Source organism: Nyctibius grandis, chromosome 3 (assembly GCF_013368605.1).
Source record: "Nyctibius grandis isolate bNycGra1 chromosome 3, bNycGra1.pri, whole genome shotgun sequence".
Lineage (NCBI taxonomy): Eukaryota > Metazoa > Chordata > Aves > Nyctibiiformes > Nyctibiidae > Nyctibius > Nyctibius grandis.
Window position 1 is genome coordinate 69,016,134 of NC_090660.1, and position 22,242 is coordinate 69,038,375.

The 22,242-nt window shown below is 38.7% G+C and overlaps 2 protein-coding genes across 2 annotated transcripts in view; both read left to right on the forward strand.

Moving 5' to 3' along the window:
- The first annotated feature begins 818 nt into the window (after nt 1-818).
- The window catches only part of LOC137661595 (lipoxygenase homology domain-containing protein 1-like), a 192,831-nt gene continuing 171,407 nt past the window's right edge, over nt 819-22,242 (forward strand). The window contains 2 exon segments of the mRNA XM_068397201.1: nt 819-1,457; nt 2,832-3,003. Of these exon segments, the coding sequence (XP_068253302.1) occupies nt 819-1,457; nt 2,832-3,003 (811 nt within the window).
- On the forward strand, nt 6,819-12,479 carry LOC137661067 (oxygen-regulated protein 1-like). The gene is made up of 2 exons (XM_068396409.1): nt 6,819-11,553; nt 11,617-12,479. Exons 1-2 carry the CDS (start codon nt 6,819-6,821, stop codon nt 12,477-12,479), a joined length of 5,598 nt encoding a protein of 1,865 aa, XP_068252510.1.

Genomic DNA, 22,242 nt, shown 5'->3' on the forward strand with positions numbered 1-22,242 from the left:
TTTCATGGTAAAGGCTACTTCTGCTGAAGCATACCTGAAATATTTTGCTCTTTATAAAGTATTTAAAGACTTTTCTCTTACTAAAAAAGTATTATTTGATCAGTATTTTTTCCCTCAGTATAATGCAAATATTGTAGTGGTTTATGTATCATAAAATATAAAACTTATAATAGAAAAGCAAATGATCTGTCAATTTATGATGCAGCTTAACTCTAAAACATGTTTTGGGCCTTACTCTGGTATAGTTTACACTATAGTTTACACTATAGTTTACACCAGTAAATCAGGAGCCTTTTCTCTGTCTCCAGTGGATTTGCCCTGGTATAAAACTAGTATATGAGTTCATAATGAATTGTATTGTCTTTCAGTTTTGTTATTTTGGACTGAATATGGCTCATGCCTAAGCACAAATGCTCTCTCCTAATAAGGATTTTGCTAATATATTATATATGAAATGTTGTCATTAGCTTCATGCTCAAGAAAAAAACCATCTGATCATCATTCTGGACTGACAAAGTACCTTCTTCTAAGGAAAGATCTCTTGTACCAAAATGACAAGATATATGAAATTACATTGGAGAGTTTTGGGAATATTTGCAAGTAGAGCTATGCTAACTTAATCCGACAGTACTGGAGTCTTTGTGGAATTTAGAGATAACATCTTGGATCCATTTAAATCCAATGATATTTGGCACAACTTGCTGCTGTTGGTTTCTCATAAATTCTCTTTCTGCACCTTTCAAAACGAAGACTGTATTATTACTAGTCATAAGAAAGGTTTTACATCCATCTCCTCTCTCTTCCAGATTGCTGTCAAAATGAGTGAAACACCTTCAACTAGTTACTCAGTGAATCAGCCAAACTCCTCCGAGAGTGAACAGAGTTTATCCATGCGCCATTTCAACGTTACTGAACCTGTCGTGGCAAAACGGATCTGTTTCTACAAAAGTGGAGATCCTCAGTTTAATGGGATCAAAATGGTCATTAATAACCAGTCTTACAAAACATTTGATGCCTTGCTGGATAGTTTATCCAAAAGAGTCCCATTACCTTTTGGAGTAAGGAATATTAGTACACCAAAAGGGAGACACAACATCACCAATTTGGAGGATCTTGAAGATGGAAAATCTTATATTTGCTCCTACCAGAGGAAAATTAAGCCCATCAACCTGGAACAGGCCAGGAAAAAGCCGCTGCCCTGGCAGATCAGTAGGCCTGTCAGCACTCATCGTCGAGCTGTGCAATTAGCAAGGGAGAATGAAGATGGATTTGGCCATCGAGAAAGCAAAATAACTACTCCCAAAAAGATGCTTGTTTTCAAAAATGGGAACGTAAGCCTCAGGCGCACCATGATTCTGGGAAAGAAAAATACACAGACATTTGAGGCCTTTCTGGGTTATATAAGTGAGTTAATGCAATATCCAGTCATGAAACTATATACCACTGATGGCAGAAAGGTGAGAATAAAGATGAGTACTGACAATTTTTCTATTATTGCTTCTAGATTATTTTTAATTTAAAAGGTGATTTTATCAATTATAAGCTTGGGACACTGGCCTGGTGTAAGATCTGATGTGCTGAATTTCAGCTATTACCTTTCTATGCCTTTTCCCCTTCAGAAATGCTACTAGCTTGGAGGAAATATACTGGAATCTTGCATTCAGAGAGAAGCAATTGAGGACATTTTATTTGAAGTCATCACGAAAAATCACTTTTCTCTTTCTTACTCAGGCCTCTTTCAGGAGTGTTCTCAAGTCTATATTTTTACCCATTTACACAGAAACTTCCTTTATTCTTAATGCTGTTTATCTGTGATTTTTAATGCTTTAAAAATATGGTAAGTAGCATCTTAGAGCCATACATTTTACAATTACACAAATGCAGAGTAGTTTGCCATTAATGACTTGAAACTATGACACCTGATTGTCTACTATAGTTTTCAAACCATAGACCAGGTTCCGTACCTCTAAACCTAGATGATGCAGCACTAATAATCCTGATTTTCATCTCATATGCTGTTTTGTATAATTTTACCTCACTTAGTGTTTTATGTGTGTGTTGTTTAACCACAGAAAAGCACTTGTGATTATACCTAACAGGTATCTAGAAAGAGAATTCCATGCAGAGCTCCAGGATTTCAAGGGAAGTCTCGTGTTTACCCTCCATTTCATGAAATTCTGTATTAGGCTGGGAAACTGTCTGTATCTCCTATAAGTCAGTGAAGTGCAGTTTGTAAGCTTTATCTTGCAATATATTTTGGAACATAAATTCAAAACTGTTAGACAAGGCTCTGAGTACCTTGATCCAGTCAGATCTGCTTTGAGCAGAGGGTTAGACTACATGACCTCTAGAAGTCTTTTCCAACGTATATTGTTCTGTAATTCTGTCCTGTTCCTCTGTGACAGTACAGGTCAAGTACTTGTGTTGTATTCTGAATTTCCCTTTTCTTCCTCCAAATATGTGTTCATATGTATACCTACCTCCAAATGCATATTCTTATTTCATGGCTATGAGCAGTCACTGTGCAACGATGAAACAAAATTACATACACAAACACTTAAATTATAAGAAAATTTTTATCTGGATCCAAGTTGCTTCTCGAAGTCTTTTTCTAATATATTTATATAACAAGACATACCCTCACAGGGATAGGAATTGCCTTATAGGAATTGAAAAATTAATTCCGTGCTGTGATACATATTTAATAGCCTGCTGCAAACTAACGTAGAGACTAAGAAGTGAAGATATTAAAGCATGGAAGGGATAAATCTCTTACATTATTTTTTGTGGTTGCTAAGGCAGAGAATTTAATATTACTTTTTTTTTTCCAGGTTCCTAATCTTCAGGCCCTGATGTTGTGCTCTGGAGCTGTAGTCGCAGCGGGGAGAGAGCCTTTTAAACCAAGCAATTATGATTCTCTTGGGAATTCACGGCCTGCTAAATTACTTGGAATTACAAATCGTGTGTACCCGAAAGCAAATGCCAAGTCAGAAAGTGAAAATAGTAAGTTCTTTGAATTAATTTGTATTTTATTAATTGGTTTATCTCTCTCGACGTAAGACATAAACCATGACAATCTTACTAGGATCAAGGATATTCAAAAAGGCCAGTTGAAACTGTTTATATCTGCTCTGACTCCTCTATAAGCGTAAGAAAGATCAAAGTGTTAATGTTCTTTTTAAAATGTAAGTTTCTGCTAAGTACTCATCTAGTGTGCATATTTTCTTTCAAACAGACTTATTGAGAACATGGATGCAAATCTATAAGTATATTTTATTTTAATGCACTCGATTGTCATTGTTATTAATTTTTTGATGTCACAATTAAAATGGCAGTGGTAAAAAAGAACCCACAGGCTACTTCAGGATCTTAACTGACTGAATTTCTTGAGTAAAACTTTTGTGCAGTTTTCAGAACTTACCTTAGCAAGTGGAGGTTCAACTTGTCATTGTCATGACCCTCACTTTTTCCCATGTCGCATGTTCCACACAAACAGGAAAAACTTTAGAGCACCCATCCACTCACAAATTCATCATGTTTTTGAAGTTGCTTTTGTCTAAACAGAATACCATCCTTTCCTATATCCTCACAGCTGTAATATATGTTTTTTGGATAAGTTTGGGAAAAGATACACAAATATGCACTTTCCTTTTGATTACTCATGGAGTTGTGCCACTGACAAGGTCAGTAAGAGTGTGAAGTGACCAGTGGATGATCAAAAACATGAGGAGCTGTTGGAGAGAAACCAGGCTAGCTGAATAGCCTGAGGTTGAGGGGAACAAAATGCTGGGGTACCAGAACTTTAGGTCCTCGGCATTAGAGCATCTTATAGGGCAGAGGTACTGTCTAGGGGGAAACTTGTTTAATCCAGAGGTACCTTGTACTCTTGATACAGCTGCATACTGTACTGGAGAGCTGAGGGAACACTGTAATTGTTTCTGTACTGAGACTTTCCATGGTAATCTTTACTGTGTCATGGAGCACATCGATACATAAGACACTTGGCTTCTATTTACTTGAAGGAGTTTCTTCCACATCCTTCGCAGTTTATTATGTCCCCACCAAACTATTCATTTTAGTTTTTCTCAGCCTTCATGTTCTTTGACCTGCACAGCTTGAGAGCTGTTTGCAGAGCATAGCTAATGAGTCATGAGAGAATAAATAGGAACATTTTTGAGAATGAAAGTTCTGCAGAAACAAAAAATCCTACACAAATTTTGCTTTGAGCCAGAGATTGAGCCTTGCAATGGTACAAAATGTGAGTAGGTGAGAAACTGATAAGCTCCCTCTTCTAATCTTTAGTTAACAACAATTACAGAAAGAGAGAGAAAAAAAATCTATCTGCTTTTTATCTTTAACCTGAGAAATTCAAAAGTATCCTGTGTAGGAGACATCATGGATGATGTGAGAGCCTGAAAAATAAAATTTCAGGCACTTGGTTCCAATTCCATTTCCTGAGACAGAGGTGGTGAGATTTTTACTTTGGAAAGCATAAAGTCTGGTCTATGTTAGAAGAGTTAGTACAAACTTTTATTTCTGATTCAGTTTATGGTAAAGCATATGCCTGGGAAACTTGCAAAGCACTCTGACTGAAACCATAGACACGTATCTATAATAGTAGTATGTTAACTGTGGAAGTCTTGATATGAGATCACAGAATCACAGAATCACAGAATCACAGAATGTTAGGGATTGGAAGGGACCTCGAAAGATCATCTAGTCCAATCCCCCTGCCGGGGCAGGATTGCCTAGACCATATCACACAGGAACGCGTCCAGGCGGGTTCTGAATGTCTCCAGAGAAGGAGACTCCACAACCTCTCTGGGCAGCCTGTTCCAGTGTTCAGTCACCCTCACCATAAAGAAGTTTTTCCTCAAATTTAAGTGGAACCTCCTGTGTTCCAGCTTGCACCCATTGCCCCTTGTCCTGTCAAGGGATGTCACTGAGAAGAGCCTGGCTCCCTCCTCTTGACACTTGCCCTTTACATATTTATAAACATTAATGAGGTCCCCCCTCAGTCTCCTCTTCTCTAAGCTAAAGAGACCCAGCTCCCTCAGCCTCTCCTCATAAGGGAGATGTTCCACTCCCTTAATCATCTTCGTGGCTCTGCACTGGACTCTCTCTAGCAGTTCCCTGTCCTTCTTGAACTGAGGGGCCCAGAACTGGACACAATATTCCAGATGCGGCCTCACCAGGGCAGAGTAGAGGGGGAGGAGAACCTCTCTCGACCTGCTGACCACACCCCTTCTAATACACCCCAGGATGCCATTGGCCTTCTTGGCCACAAGGGCACACTGCTGGCTCATGGTCATCCTGTTGTCCACTAGGACCCCCAGGTCCCTTTCCCCTACGCTGCTCTCCAACAGCTCTGTCCCCAACTTGTACTGGTACATGGGGTTGTTCTTGCCCAGATGCAGGACTCTACACTTGCCCTTGTTATATTTCATTAAATTTCTCCCCGCCCAACTCTCCAGCCTGTCCAGGTCTCTCTGAATGGCTGCGCAGCCTTCCGGCACATCAGCCACTCCTCCCAGTTTTGTGTCATCAGCGAACTTGCTGACAGCGCGCTCTAATCCCTCATCCAAGTCATTAATGAATATATTGAATAGAACTGGTCCCAGAACCGACCCTTGCGGAACTCCGCTAGACACAGACCTCCAACTGGACTCTGTCCCGCTGACCACTACTCTCTGGCTTCTTTCCTTCAGCCAGTTCACAATCCACCTCACTACCCGATCATCCAGACCACACTTCCCCAGTTTAGCTGCGAAATGATGATCATTTCAAAAGATCATTTGTGACTCGAGAAAAAAAATATTTAAATTCAAGCAATGTACATAAGTTAATATTACATGTGTTAAAATACCTTTCTGCAAGTGAAACCTTTCTATTAAATGATGTCTCTGATATATTTAGGTATCAGTAACAGTTGTGGATGTCTATGGGTGTACATGTACTGTTTCCCTCACACATGCAGAGCTTCTTGGAAGACAGCAAAACTTTATTTTTATCTCATGTTCTTTTACCTCTCACGTCTTCAGTGACAACTGTTAGAGAGAGATGAGATATAATTTTTTGTAAAAACCCCAACTTATTTGGGGAATATTTATTGTGTATGCAAACACATATTGGGCCATACTCAAAATTCATTGAAGCTTGAAAGTATTCTCACTGGCTTTACTGAGTTTTGCACCATCATCTATAGTACTGTAGCATAAAAGGTATCTCAGAATGTGATGATTTAAATTCTGATTTTATAAGAAGTTTGAGTGCTTCAATATTTACTTCTCTATAGGTCAGTTCTATATCAACAATTGTTAAGGCATGAAGAAGTAAAGTTGGTAGCTTGAAGCCCAAACAAGCGAGGGCCTGTGAATCCCTAAAAAGGTTCAAGGCAACCTCTGCTCCCAAATAAGTATAAAATGAGAACATTTAGTACTTTTTTAGGCTTTGGAGCTTCAAATAAGACTATAGCTCTGGAATTAGAAAGAACCTATCGCAAAATAAAATTAAGTGGAAAAGTAGTTAAATGCTTGATTCTGTATTAAAAATTGGTTCTATTTCTCTCTCTGACAGCTTCTTAAAATGAACAGCAAGATTAGCGTTTTTTCTCTTTACTTTCTAATACTCTAGTAAAATAAACACACTTGATTAGCTTCTTTTGTACTAATTTTTCTCCTTTCTTCTTTTCTCTTCCTTTGCTGCCTGTCTGCTGTCTCACCATCTGGATCCTTACACATTATATTTGTGTGCTCTACTTTCCTCCTACTGAATGAATTTGGGTTGTTTCAATCTAATTATTTGTAGCGAGAACTGAAATGGACTCTAGCTCAAGATCCCAGATATTCTCAGTTTCATCTGATAAAGGGTCCATCAATGATAACAACTCAAATGATAACAACTCGAATGATAACAACTCAAATGATAACAACTCGGATTCTTCCTATGTTCCTCACAGTCATAGTGGTATAGGAGAAAATCAGTCAGTTACTGGTGAAGACTTATCTGTGGTACAGTATGAAGATGACATTGAGAAATCTGTTCACCTTAATCAAGATGGCAGTATCACAGTGGAAATGAAAGTTCGATTCAAAATCAAAGAGGAAGAAACCATTAAATGGACAACGACTGTAAGTCGTGCTGGCCTTTCTGATGGTAAAAATACCACCATTTGCAATTCTGCAATGCCTGCGGAAGAGTGCTTACCCAATGTAAATGTATCAGAAGGTATAAAAGCAAAAGATGCTCCATTTTTGAAGAGCTACAATAAAGAAGAGGGAGACTCATTACAGCAATTTAATGCAGAAGTGTCAGACAAAGAATCAGAGTCTGATTTAAAAACTGCTGGTTGTAATAGCTGTAAGAAGAACAATTCTGCAGATCTAGACATAAGCAATGTACCTGAAGATAATATCAGGCCTCGCTTTTATAGGCCTCCCACCCCTGGGCCAAGGCGTGTTAGACAAAAGAAAGCAGTAGTTGAAAGTGTCACCTTGATATCTGAGAAAGAAGTTCAGGAGAAGACAATAGGACAGTTTTCTTACAGTGAGGAAACACAGAACGGAGAAAATAAATCTGAGTATTGCATGGTAGCTCATTCAAGCAGAAAAAAATCAAGTGTCAGTAATCCAAAATTTAGTGAGATGAGTGACAATGATTTATTAAAGCTTTCTTCAGAGAATATAAAAAAAGAAAAGCTTTTTAAAGTAAACCACAAAAGTAATGATTTAATAGAAACCACAAATAGGAAGACACCAGAAGTGTCTGACAAGGATGAATTGGTACAGAATACATTAGAGAAATTGGTTGTGGAACAAGGTACATATAATGGTTTAGTATCAACCTGCAAAGCTAACTTCAGTGGCTTCATACCATCGTCAAAAATTTACCAGGCAGCTAGGCCAGGTTCAGCAGACCACATCCGTGACTCGTGTGGTATTAAACAAATAAAAAGATCACTGAGTTCTTTCATTAGTTATTCAGAATTTTGTCAGTCAAAAGAAGAAACAAAATGTACAGCTGCTGATTTATTACCTATTTCTCAAGATTCGGTGCATTCAGCCTGTCCTGGACATAGCCAGATGCAGATGATGGTACCTCCATGTAGTAAAGATCCCACTGAGAAAACAAATCCAACAACTGGATTCTTTCCTACTGTTATTCAAAGTGAGAATCAAATCAGTGTCAGGACTGAACCTGTGACAGCAACACATCTCATTGATGCCAGCCAGTCTGCATCTTCCCTCACCAAAAAGAAGAGAAAAACATCTAACTTTCTAGAGCAAGGTACATATGAAAATCAAAAAGATAAAGAAATTTCAGGGATAATTAAAAGTGAGGGAATGCATATCACAAGCAAATCCACACAGGATTCCACAACAGAGGATATGGATAATTATTCTGAAATGCCTCAGAAAAAAGGAATGAAATTTTTTGTAAAAAACAACGATGGGTCTGTCAATTCAGACAAAAGCATATGTCCTGAAGATGAGTTCAATCACCAGGATTCAGTGGAACAAAATGGATTATCATGTAATAAAAAAACAAGAAGCAATAACAAGAAGATGACCAAGGTAAATTCGAAGTCAGGCAAAAAAAATAGTACTGTTTTATCTGCAAAGAGTGAAGACGATCTAATGACAGCTGATTCAAACAATGAATCTGAGCACAGTCAGGATACACTGAGTACTGAGAAAGAAGGCACACATCTCACAATCAGTTCTTTTGAACAGACACCCAACTCATCAGTGATTTCAAAGCCATTGTCAGAAGTGCCAAAGAATCTTAACTTTGAAAAAGAAAAGGAAAAGAATATTTCAGAAAATTTGTTATCAAAGAAAGAGAAAAAGCAAAAAGGGATGAAGAAAAATCTAAGTAAAGGTGCAAATAAATTAAATACGTCAGAGAGCGCCATTACACTAGAGGCTCTAAAACAGGAGAATTTTCAAGAGGAGGTTGTTGAGCATTCACTTGAAAACTATGTCCAAACTTGGCTGAAAAATTTGTCACCAAATTCTGTCTTACCCCCTATAAATAAAAAAGAAGGGAATGTAGAGAATAGCAAGGCCTGCCACCTTCCTAAAGAAAATACTGATGGTTTTATAGATAAAGAAACAAGATTTATCACAAATAAAGTGCATGTGACTGGAAAAAAACATCTGGTTGAACATAATCTAACCAAAAAAACGTTAAAGCCTATTGGTGAATTGGGAACTTTAGAAGAATCAGCCAAGGATTCAGGTGAAAAACAAACTGACTCTTTGATTCATGCTAATAGAACTATAGTAGAAGCAGCCAAGTATTCCCTAAAGTCAGAATTTCGTCATGATGGTAAGCTACACTTGTTTCATGAAACACATGACAATGATAAAAAGAAGTCAGAAGTTGATATTCAAGATACCAACGTATGTCAAAGAAAAAAATCTGAAGTTGCTGTTCAAGTTGATTGTGCAACTGTCAAAGAGAAAATGGGAATTGATGTTCAGAATAATTGCATATCTAACATGTTGCTGCATGAACTACAATCAACTTTGCTTGGTCTTCAGAAAGAACATAGTGGATGTGCAGGAAAAGCTTGCAGCCTTTCAGATCTTCCTCCTTCAGCTTTTGGTTCTTCCTCTAATGTCCTCCTAGCTTGGCTACTTGTACTGAATCTGAGAGAGAGTTTGATTGGGACAATCAAAGATGATATGCAAAAAACTACCTGTAGCTGTTCTGAAATATTTACACAGTTACAATTTCTGAAACAAACTACGGTCATAGAAAAAGTTGATGAACTGAAGGCTGCCTTCTCACATTTTCAACAATCAACAGAAAATAACTTATTACACTTTGGGAGGGAAATGAAAAAGCAGGACTCCACATGTTGCTATGATAATATGCCCATATCTGAAATTCATAATGGTATACATTTGCATGAAAATGAAAAATCAGTTGAGCCTTGCATTCCAAAGAACAGTGAAAATTCTGAAGAAGTTCTAAAATCGACTGGTGAATTAGAAAGCTGTTTTGATATACAGAAAGATCTTTGTAGAGAAACAGAGACTTTAGACTTGAGTGCTCCCAAAACACAGCTAGATGGTCAATATGCTGATCCTAATTCAAATATCTGTAGCCTTGCATCAGCTATAGAGCCAACTGAAAGAAATGAAGACATGCCTGGTAACCTATGTAAAAAATCTGAAGATAAAAACACTGATACAACATTGACTAATGAAGAGTCAGAAACTTCAGTAGAACCTAACTCGACAGTTCATAGTGTAACTTCCAATGATAAAAATCATATTTTAGATCAGGATACTTCTGAGTTAGAAGGTGCAAAAGATATTATACATGTTACAACTGATAAAAGTGAAGATGACAAAGTTGATACAAAGTCAGCAGGTAATGACAAAAAATCAAATAACCAACTTAAATTAGCTGCTGATACCTCTGCAGAATATAATAATGAGGATTATTCTGTACAGGAAGATGAGGAAGATGCAGAAACTTATCAGGAAACCTCTGAGAGATTATCTACAGTGTCTCCATTATCATTTTGTTATGAATCAAAACAAATTACAGAATATGATATGAGCGAAGGAGAAGAGAAATTGCAAGAAGAAGAACTGGAGAATAAAATGTGTTCAGACACTTCTCAATTAAAAAAATGCTTAAGAAGTCCTGCTACTTCAGACTGGTCAGATTACAGACCAGATACTGAAGAGAGTGATTATAACTTTAAAGCATCTAGTGATTTGACCAATGAAAGCGGGGAGGAAGCAGTACTTGAAAAACATTATAATACTGGCTATGTAAAAAGAACTATTGAACGGCTTTATGGCAAGGCAGAAGCTTCATTTAAGCCTAATTTTCAAAAAGGATTTCCTTATGTGTCAAAAGTATTTCAAAAGGATACTGAAGAATTCCACTCTGCAGTGGTGGGAAAAAACATTTCTTTTTCTCAAGAACCTAGGTCTTGTTCTGCAGAGAAATTGTCACATTCTTCATTACCATCACAAGAATTTCCAGTAAACATAAACAAAGATAACACTATAGCTAGAAGAGAAAATGCTTCTTTACCAACACCACAACCCACTCTTAACAGAGAAGAGACAAGTTATACTAATGACTGTTCAGGGGAATCTCCAAAGCAACATTGTCAACCTAGCATAAAAGCTAATGAAAATGAAGGAATACTGATAGATAAAGGCAGATGGCTTCTCAAAGAAAATCATTTGATAAGAAGATCACCACCTGAACGGATTGGAATGTATGGTAATTTGGATACAACATCAACAGACACAGTCCTTGATACTAACAGTGATGATGTTCCATACTCGCACTTTGGCAATCTGAATCAGTACGCAGTCCTCAATGAAATCCCTTCTTCAGAACTTGAAGACATGGTTAAACCCCCTGAAAATTTTTGCAACTACTTTAATATACCCCATAATAGTGATTCAGACCCCTTTCAGGATGACTTAAGTACAAAAAGCAAACATAGCCGCAGTGGAAAGATCGCTTCCCTTCCTGCAGCAAACAAAGAAAAGATTAAACCATCAGTCATGGCAGGTTCTACTTCCACACATCTTTCCACACAGGCTGATACCAATTTTCCTGCCTTTACATCTGTAGAATTTAGATTGCCTGATAACAAGGTGCATCCATCGGAACAGCCTTTAAATGATGAACCCATACAGTCTCAGCCAACTGATAGTAGTAATGCTAACAGAAGTGCTCTTCGGGAAGAAGATTCTCTGGATAAACTCCATGCTATATGTGGCCAACATTGTCCAATACTGATGGTGACAGTAACACCAATTAATGAGGAACAGAGAGGATATGCCTACCAAAAGGCATCTGATATTGAGAACCAGCTGGGTCCATGTTTGTTGGCCAAAAAGAGTGAACATTTACAATGGTCAGGCAAAGATTTAATAACAGGTGAAAATAATCATGTGACTCTAAAAAATAACGGTATCAATAAGATTGCCAATAATATTTTTAGTAGGTTTTATGCTAATAACACCTTAGATTTTATTAGTAACTTTGGAATACTTGCATCTTCAACTCTGAAAGATACAAGCAGTTTAGGGAAGTTACGTGTTATAGAGGATAGGAATGTAAAACCTGCGGAAGTCAGCAATTGTCAAAATAATGTATCCAAACACATACCCAGTGATCTTGTGATAGGCACAAATAGGGAGCTACCCAACAGAAAGCCAAAAACACACCAAACCCTAAGAATAAGCCTATTTCATATTGTTGGAGAAAAATTTTCTCCCATGTTGGCAGATCCAGCAGAAACCTGTCATTCTGAAATATTTCTGAAGTGTGACACTTCTTTAAATAACATTGAATATAATGCCTCTGAAAATCTGAAAAATAAAAATGCCTTCCCTACAGAAGAAGAAGAAGACGAAGAAGAAGAGGAGGAAGAGGAAGTTTGCTTTTGTACAATGGACAATGGAAACAGTAAAGATGAGAAAGACTTATAATAGAGATCTTGGAATTTCTATAACATTAGATTAGTGAAAACATCTTGCGAAAAAAAAATCACAAAATAAACTGCTGAATGCCACACCCAATAAAACGCCCAATGTGAATACAGCCCAGACCTAGATAAATATAAATCAAAATTTTATATCATTGCTGAAATACAGATAATTACTCAGATTTTTATGGGAACTAACACAGGAAAAAAGCTGTTCTTCTAAGACAGTGATTTCTTGGTTTAAAAGCAGTTTTCCCCTGTTATCTGTTCAGAGATATTGTTATATACCAACCATCTCATTTGTAGAGAAACAACTACTGTTTGTTGAATAGAGAACTGAAATTTGAAATACTCTCCCAAGTTCTAAGATGAGATTCCTGTATTTCATGACATTTGAGAAAGGATTTAAGAATTGTCTTTCAGCAGAAATGCTTTTTCCAAAGCAAAATCAAATGATATGTTTAATTTGAACTGAAAAGTATGAAATACTATTCAAATGTTGTAGTACAATGGAAAGTAGGAAAGTGAAGTCATGTTAATTTTATATAGATTAACATTATCAAATTTCTATTTAAGTATTTAAAGGCCAACATCAGAATATTTATGTGAGTAAAGAGATCTTTCAGGCTGTATATAGGATCATCCAGACCCCAAATGAAGTTTACATCTTTTACCCAGAGGATACTAGAAAAGGAACCTATGTATTGCCACTGAGATTCCACAGGAACTGACAAGGGAGACTCTGTGTCAATGGACATCCTGACTGCCCTTGCCATATTCCCTTCTGAGGCAGCACCGCTTACTCTTAAAGTTGTTCTACATACACTACAAGTTTTAGTTCTGTGTTCTTCTTTGACATCTGTACTTCAAAGGTGGTCTGGGTCTTCTTTGTTTGGGTTTTTTTTTGTAAATATGTTGTATAATGAGAATCCAAGGCATATGTAATATGTTTCAGGATCTTTCAATCTGTTATTAGAATTATTTTGGATACCTGTTTACAGCATTTTTTTAATATTATATGTGTGTAGTAAGCACTTATATATCATAGAATCATAGAATGGTTGGGGTTGGAAGGGACCTTAAAGATCATCTACTTCCAACCCCCCTGCCATGGGCAGCGACAGTTTTCCACTAGACCAGGTTGCTCAAAGCCCCATCCAGCCTGGCCTGGAACACTTCCAAATGGTTTATAATTTTCAGTAAATGATTTTAAATATAAAATTAGAAAATATTTAATGTATATTGTGATTAGGCAGAGTATTTCAGGTTTTTTGGTTAGATTTTAATCCCTAACACCGCATAGTACCTTGCTTCAATGTCAATGAAGTCAGAGATATATCTGAAGAAGGAAGGTGCTATTTTTCAGTTAGAGAACGAGAATTTGGCCATTCTGTACTCTTGGAGGCTGGGTCTAGACTAATTGGCATGTACATGTTGCGATAAGCCCGGGATCATGATCTTTTGGTTATCCAGACTGCGGACCTAGTTAAAGGCTGACACAAATCCCTTTTGGCCCAGAGTGCTTTGATTGTCTCCCTGTGGGACAGAAGGCACATGGAGGGGAAGTAGGAGTTGGATCTGGAGCAAAATGGGTTTGCAGTACAGGTGGGTTTGCAGTACAAGTAGGAAACCTAGAAGCACTTTTGAGTTCTTTTAAGGAGTCCAGTGGCAGATATATTTTCCCGTAAATAACTGATATGTTTTTGTTGTTTGAAGCAGTGTATTCTATATAATAAACCAACATTACAACCCTAAAGCAACATATGTCATCTAATATATTTCACACCAAATAGCTGTGTGTTATTTCCTATGCCGGCCTTGTTTCTGATGTTCTTCCCTCCATCTCCACATTTTTTGGCGTGCTCTTTTGCATGTTTTAGAATTGCTCCAAGTGAAAAGTCTCAATGATATTTTTTCATCCTTTTACATGACAATACAGAAATAAAACTTATGTTTGGAAAATGAAGCTCAAAATTACTAGAATTCAGCTAAATGCCATATAGCATTCTGAGTACCAGGCTTCTATGCTGTAAATAATGTCTGAATGTTAGATAGGCAAATTAACAACTATATGTATGTCTCCATCACTTACAGTTTTTCTGCTGCATTCACAGCACCTTAACTTTTTCAGATCAAGGTTCAAGACCTTTTAATCAGATGCTTACTATAGGGTTACTGAGCAAAATAAGCACTCAAAAGGTGAGATGTGAGGTACTGCCTGAAGTTACAATTAGCAGAGACCACAGCAAGTAGTGAAATGATTGTTATATTAACTGAAAGACTTGCTTCTGATTTCAGTGTGTTAACTGAAAGAGAAGGAATAAAATGGTTACCTCCGGGCAGTACAAATGGTTGACAGTGAGATGTACCATACCATCATAGGGTTTATATATTCATTAATAGTTCAGGGAAGATATAGAATATTAAGTGGCTGAGATACGCAGATAAAATAAAATTGCTTTCATTAGGTAAGTTTGGAGAAGGCTGAAGAGAGAACCTCACAATGCTGATGACTAGTGCAATGTACTGATTTACAGAGGGAAAAACACCATGAGGAGTAATATGCGCTACTTTATATAGGTAGTTTAATTCTGCAAATTAACTGCAAAAGGCATAGAGACTTTCTGAATAAGTCAAGAGAAAATATACTTGGAAATGACAAGCATATTGAATAATGTGTAAAGAACAGGGTAGTAAACAATTCATCAGACATTCAAGGGCTTTATATAGATTACGCCATTATTCCAGAAGGAATTCAGTTTTTGTCTTGCCATTATTAAAAAAGAAATAGCCAACACACCATGTAGGTCACAGTCCCAGGAAGTTTCAGTTTATCTAGTTTAGTCCCTTACTAGAAAGAAACCACACAATTAGGTAAGTAATTCCATTTAATTACTAAATCTTATTTTAAAACTTGTTGTCTATAGTCATTACAGCTTCCACTGGAGGGATGTTCTAGAGCTTGAGTCCTTCTTCCGACATCTGCCTTAACTATTTCTAATTTCTATGCTAAGCCTGGTCATGGTTAGTTTATACACATGTCCCAAAGCCATCATTGTAATTTACTTAGATATGTCTTTTTCTTCCTTGGTATCTATCAACAAAAGCAGATGTTCTTTCAACATAAACATGTTCTCCATTTCCTCTAACCATCATGGCTGTTGTTCTCAGGACCTTTTCTAGTTTCAATAAATCTTTTTTTGAATATGGTTACCAGAACTTTACGCAGTATTTAAAAGATTGTCTCTCTGAACTCTGGGACACTGGCAGTAAAATTTCTCCACTTAGAAATCTCTCTCCTGATACATCTTACAGTCACAGTGATGACTCCTTCTTTTTTTTTTTTTAAATGATAAATTCCCCGTTGTCCTGGTTTGGCCTAAACCAGGCCAATTTTCCTTTCAGTGATTTTTACTTTCAGCTAAGTCTCCTCTAAGTAACTGCACTTTCTGAAACTAACTGCATGTTTTGCAGACAGCGTCTGCTTCCAGGACTGATAACGCTCGAAGTTTGTAGTTATCACTGAGGCACCGGTAGGGATGTTATGCAGAAAGGCTCTTGCTGTACTTAGTCTTAGAGAAACCAAGGTCACTGCTGAATTCCTCACTGCTTACGAGTGAAGAGCCGAAGGGGGGTCGCAGCTGCAGGGGGTCGCAGACAGGGCAGGTGACCCAAAATTGACCAACGAGGGTATTCCATCCCATACACGTCATTCTCGGTATAAAGCGGGGGGATCACGAGGGTCTCGCTCTTTTCTGCTATGGCCGGTGTCCAAGGAGGACTCCGTCTGTTTTCCTGCTGGCCCCGATCCCGATCCGTGCATTCCTGAATACAGCTCTGAACCGTCGGTAGGCCCAGTCTGGGCCTTCCAGGAGCCTGCCCTGCAGTGAGGTGGTGACGTGGCTGACTTCAGGGGAGCTCGATGTTGGTTTTGTATATATTTGTATATATTTGATTATTTCTATTATTATTATCATACTCTTTTTTTTTCACAGAATCACAGAATCACAGAATGTTAGGGATTGGAAGGGACCTCGAAAGATCATCTAGTCCAATCCCCCTGCCGGAGCAGGATTACCTAGACCTTATCACACAGGAACACGTCCAGGCGGGTTTTGAATGTCTCCAGAGAAGGAGACTCCACAACCTCTCTGGGCAGCCTGTTCCAGTGTTCAGTTACCCTCACCGTAAAGAAGTTTTTCCTCATATTTATGTGGAACCTCCTGTGCTCCAGCTTGCACCCATTGCCCCTTGTCCTGTCAAGGGATGTCACTGAGAAGAGCCTGGCTCCATCCTCATGACACTTGCCCTTTACGTATTTATAAACATTAATGAGGTCACCCCTCAGTCTCCTCTTCTCTAAGCTAAAGAGACCCAGCTCCCTCAGCCTCTCCTCATAAGGGAGATGTTCCACTCCCTTAATCATCTTCATGGCTCTGCGCTGGACTCTCTCTTCTTGAACTGAGGGGCCCAGAACTGGACACAATATTCCAGATGCGGCCTCACCAGGGCAGAGTAGAGGGGGAGGAGAAGCTCTCTTGACCTGCTAACCACACCCCTTCTAATCCACCCCAGGATGCCATTGGCCTTCTTGGCCACAAGGGCACACTTCTGGCTCATGGTCATCCTGTTGTCCACTAGGACCCCCAGGTCCCTTTCCCCTACGCTGCTCTCCAACAGCTCTGCCCCCAACTTGTACTGGTACATGGGGTTGTTCTTGCCCAGATGCAGGACTCTACACTTGCCCTTGTTATATTTCATTAAATTTCTCCCCGCCCAACTCTCCAGCCTGTCCAGGTCCCTCTGAATGGCTGTGCAGCCTTCCGTTGTGTCAGCCACTCCTCCCAGTTTTGTGTCATCAGCGAACTTGCTGACAGTGCACTCTATTCCCTCATCCAAGTCATTAATGAATATATTGAATAGAACTGGTCCCAGAACCGACCCTTGCGGAACTCCGCTAGACACAGGCCTCCAACTGGACTCTGTCCCATTGACCACCACTCTCTGGCTTCTTTCCTTCAGCCAGTTTACAATCCACCTCACTACCCGATCATCCAGACCACACTTCCTCAGTTTAGCTGCGAGGATGCTGTGGGAGACCGTGTCAAACGCTTTACTGAAATCGAGATAGACCACATCCACAGCTTTACCATCATCTATCCACCGGGTTATGTCCTCATAAAAGGCTATCAAGTTGGTTAAGTATGACTTCCCCTTGGTGAAGCCATGTTGACTGCCCCTAATGATCCCCCTATCCTTAATGTGCCTAGAGACAGCACCAAGGACAAGTTGTTCCATCACCTTTCTGGGGATGGAGGTGAGGCTGACCAGTCTATAGTTACCCGGGTCCTCCTTCTTGCCCTTTTTGAAGACTGGAGTGACATTTGCTTTCCTCCAGTCCTCAGGCACCTCTCCCGTTGCCCATGACTTAGCAAAGATGATGGAGAGTGGCCTAGGAATGACTTCCGCCAGCTCCCTCAGCACCTGCGGATGCATCCCATCAGGGCCCATGGATTTATGGACGTCCAGATTGCTTAATTGGTCCCTGACCCAGCCCTCATCAACCAAGACAGACTCCTCCTCTATCCTGACTACTTCTGGGGCCTCAGGGGTCCGGGGCTCCTCAGGACAGCCTCCAGCAGTATAGACAGAGGCAAAGAAGGCATTCAGTAACTCCGCCTTCTTTTTATCCTCTGTCTCCAGGGCCCCCACCTCATTCATCAGTGGGCCTACATTGCCTCTAGTGTTGGCTTTACCTGCAATGTATTTGAAGAAGCCCTTTCTGTTGTCCTTGACCTCTCTTGCAAGGTTTAATTCCAAGGAGGCCTTAGCTTTCCTAGTTGCCTCCCTACATCCTCTGACAACAGACTTATATTCCTCCCAAGTGGCCAGCCCCTCCTTCCATGATCTGTACACCCTCTTCTTCCACTTGAGTTTGCCCAGCAGTTCCCTGTTTAACCATGCAGGTTTCCTGGTACCCTTCCTTGACTTCCTACCTGCTGGGATGCTCTGATCTTGAGCTCGGAAGAAGCAGTCCTTGAATGCTAACCAACTATCTTGGGCCCCCTTACCTTCTAGTACCCTGTCCCATGGGATTTCCCCTACCAATTGCTTGAAAAGGCCAAAGTTGGCCCTCCTGAAGTTCAGGGTTATGATTTTGCTAGCTATTCTGTTCCTGCCACATGAGATCCTGAACTCTACCATCTCGTGGTCACTACAACCAAGGCTGCCCTCAACCTTCACCTCTTCAACCAGACCCTCCTTGTTAGTGAGGATAAGATCCAGCAGCGCTCCTCTCCTAGTTGGCTCATCCACCATTTGCATCAGAAAGTTATCATCAATGCACTGGAGGAACCTCCTGGACTGAGGATGGCTGGCTGAGTAGGCCTCCCAGCAAATATCAGGGTAGTTGAAATCCCCCATGACAACCAGGCCCTGTAATTGAGAGACTGCTCTCAGCTGCCTGTAGAAGGCCTCATCACCTTCCTCATCCTGATCCGGTGGCCTGTAATAGACACCCACAACAGTATCACCCCTGCCAGCCTGCCCCTTAATTCGCACCCACAAACTCTCAACTCGCTCCTGATTCGCCCCTGGACAGAACTCAATACATTCTAGCTGCTCACTCACATAAAGAGCAACTCCACCACCTCTCCTTAGTGGCCTGTCTTTCCTGAACAGGACATAGCCATCCATGACCACATTCCAGTCATGCGAGGTGTCCCACCAAGTCTCTGTAATTATAGTTTATTAAAACTGTTTTAACTTTCCAACCCGGAAGTCTCTCTCCCTTTTCCCTTTCCCTTTCCCTTTGATGGGGGGGGATAACAGAAAGCATCTGCCACAGGTTTAATAGCCGGCCCAGCTTTAAACCATGACACCTGTTCATAGCTTTAAGTTTTGATAGCAGTTTATACTGTTATCCCTTTTCTACTACTCTGGATTTTCTGATCTTCTTATACTTTGACATTTCTTAGTAACTGTGTTACAGAAATTACCTACTTTATGCAGTACATTATTGATGAAAATATGAAATCTAGATAAATTCCAACACTGATTCCTGAGAAACTTACTAGTATCCCTATAAATTAACACTTCTCATTTCTGCACAAACGTGTAATTTCCCATTTAGCTAGTTATTTTGGTACTCTACCATCTTGCACTAATCCGCTTCTCCATTTTAGCTACCAATTTCTCATATAATGCTTGGATAGATTAGAGCTACTGCAATTTTCTTGTCTACAAAGTTGAATTCTCATCATCACAGAGGAAACTGGGTACTTGAACAATACAAGTCTGGATACCTTGTGCTATGTATCTGCAGTAAACTGATGCTGGTAATCTTTTTTTTCTTTTCAGCTGTATATACCTGGAGATAACTGTCCATTCATTTAAAATTTATTCAAAAACATTACCTAGTATTGTTTTGGTGTAAGATAGATGGGTTTTAGTCTCTCAGCGCACTCTTCATCCCATTGTGATTTTCCATTTTAAAGTTCCGATTCTATAGCCCTTGTCAACAGCGCTGATATTTCCCAATCACTGTATGTCACCCTTCTTATTAAAAAAAAAAAAGAAGCAGTTTTTACTTTATTGTAAAGGCATACTTAGTTTGTGTTCTCAAATTCAGCACACAGTGTACATAGTCCTTCTCTGCTTATTCTCTTATAATGTGTATAGTTAAATAACTTTTTTTACTAGTTTGTTTATTTTCCTTTGCTATTCCTCACTTTTCAGTTCAATTGACTTCATTAACCTCTTTCCTTAGTTTTGAAATTTACTATTTTAAATCAAAGGCATTCTGAACTCATTTTACTGTGGACCAATATAAATACTGGGGGATTTAAAAAAATATTCAATAAAAAATTATTCAATAACAGTCAAGACTAACATTTCATCTAAATTCAGTATTTTCTGTTTGTTTTTTTTTTTTTTTTCCTTTCAGCAATATCTCACTATTAAATTTTCAAACAGATGTCACTGCCAGCGCATGACAGGCTTATATACAAAACAATTACATAGTAGAGAATTTATTTGGTAACATTTTACTTCCCTTGACCTGAAAAAAATGGTCAAACAGATCTTCTACTGACTTTGCAGTGAATATTCACATATAGGTAGAGGTGAAGACTGGAAACTATTAACTGGAAATGCTCCAAGAGACTGAAAACAGCATATTGGAGAAGCCATTGCACACAGTGATCTACAGTAATCACTACAGTTTCTAGTGTGATATACAGAAAGCTGGATGACATGATTTCGCGTATCTAAAAGCGTATATAACATAAAAACTAAAGAGAAATGACAGATTTCTCAGAAGTGTTAGACTCCTCAATTTGATTGTGTAGAAGCAATACTTTGGATTCATTTGTTGGTTTTCACTTCTGAAATGCATAAGGCATATTTCTCCTTACTCCTAAGGGTGTCTAAACAAGACCATTTAGTTGTTTAATTTATCACTATTAAACAAGTTACTTGTCTTTTATAGCACTGATGTTTATGAAGTATCATTAGTCTAATTACCATGTTAATCCACTGTAAGAATTAGAGGGACTATTTAATGCAATTATCTTACCTTAATAAACTAAATTAAGACAAGAGGTTAGGCACACCTACGCAGAGCGACTTAGATGTTGTATACATATGCTAGTTTCTCAGTTATAAGTGAGATTAACGTGGGGGATTATATAGTCACCTGTCATCAGTTATGGCACACAGGAAGTTGGAGCAGACACTGCTTTGGATAGTGTAAAGAGCCCCCTTTGTAATAGAAACAGCAAGCTAACTTCAGCTGTGGAAAAAGCAGATTATAGCAACTTTTGAGAAGGGTCACACTGCTCTGTTGTTGGAAAATGTGATTCTGCCAGCTACTTCTCTTCCTCAGGTCTCACAGTTATTATTTTTTCCCGATTCTTTCTGTTTAATGTGTTCAGGCTGTGTCAATTCTTGTAATGATGAAGTTTAACCTGTTGGTAAGAGTAGATGTTTGGCAATTTATTATTTAATAATGACAATATAATTATAATTATAATGTACAGCTGTCCATTCATGGTAGTTTCCGAAAAGTGCTGCTTTAAGAGTGTCTCTCTGAAATTGAGTAGTGCTATATACTCCAAATTTATCATGCTAATAACATATTTTAGAAGTCTGCTCTTAAACAATATAACTTCTCCCAGATTCCGTCTCCGTCTTTTAAAATTTTCACAGTTTCTACTCAGGTCATGGACCTACAACCATTTTTCAAACAAATAAGTAAATCTCAGAACACCAGTATGGAATTTCAAGATCTTGAGGTTTGTCCTCAAAGATGAACTAAACATTACGTTAATGTCTCCCTGTGTCTCCAGTCAAAGTGTGGGACAGAATATCTATTTTAATAGTTCCTTATTCTTCAATACTGCATTTTCCAAGGAATGTGTGTTTTACACACAAAGCACAATGGCCACATGAAAGTAAAAATTTCCTCAATAGGTATTGCTCAATGGTTATAGCAAGACACAAACAAAACTTATAGATTCTACCATCAGATGTCATTAATATGTTAGATTTCATAATGTGCCTTTACTGTGCCTTGTTTTCTGCCTTTTATTAAAAGCAGTATTAATTATTCAAACATAACTGCTAAGTGGTATGGAGGACACATATTCTCAACTCATTCATTTCCTAGAGACAGATACTGACATGTCCTATGCCTAGGTCAGCCTAATTATAAATTCTTAAATATCTTTTCTTTTTGGACATGGTTAAACATGAGCAAGTAAAAATAT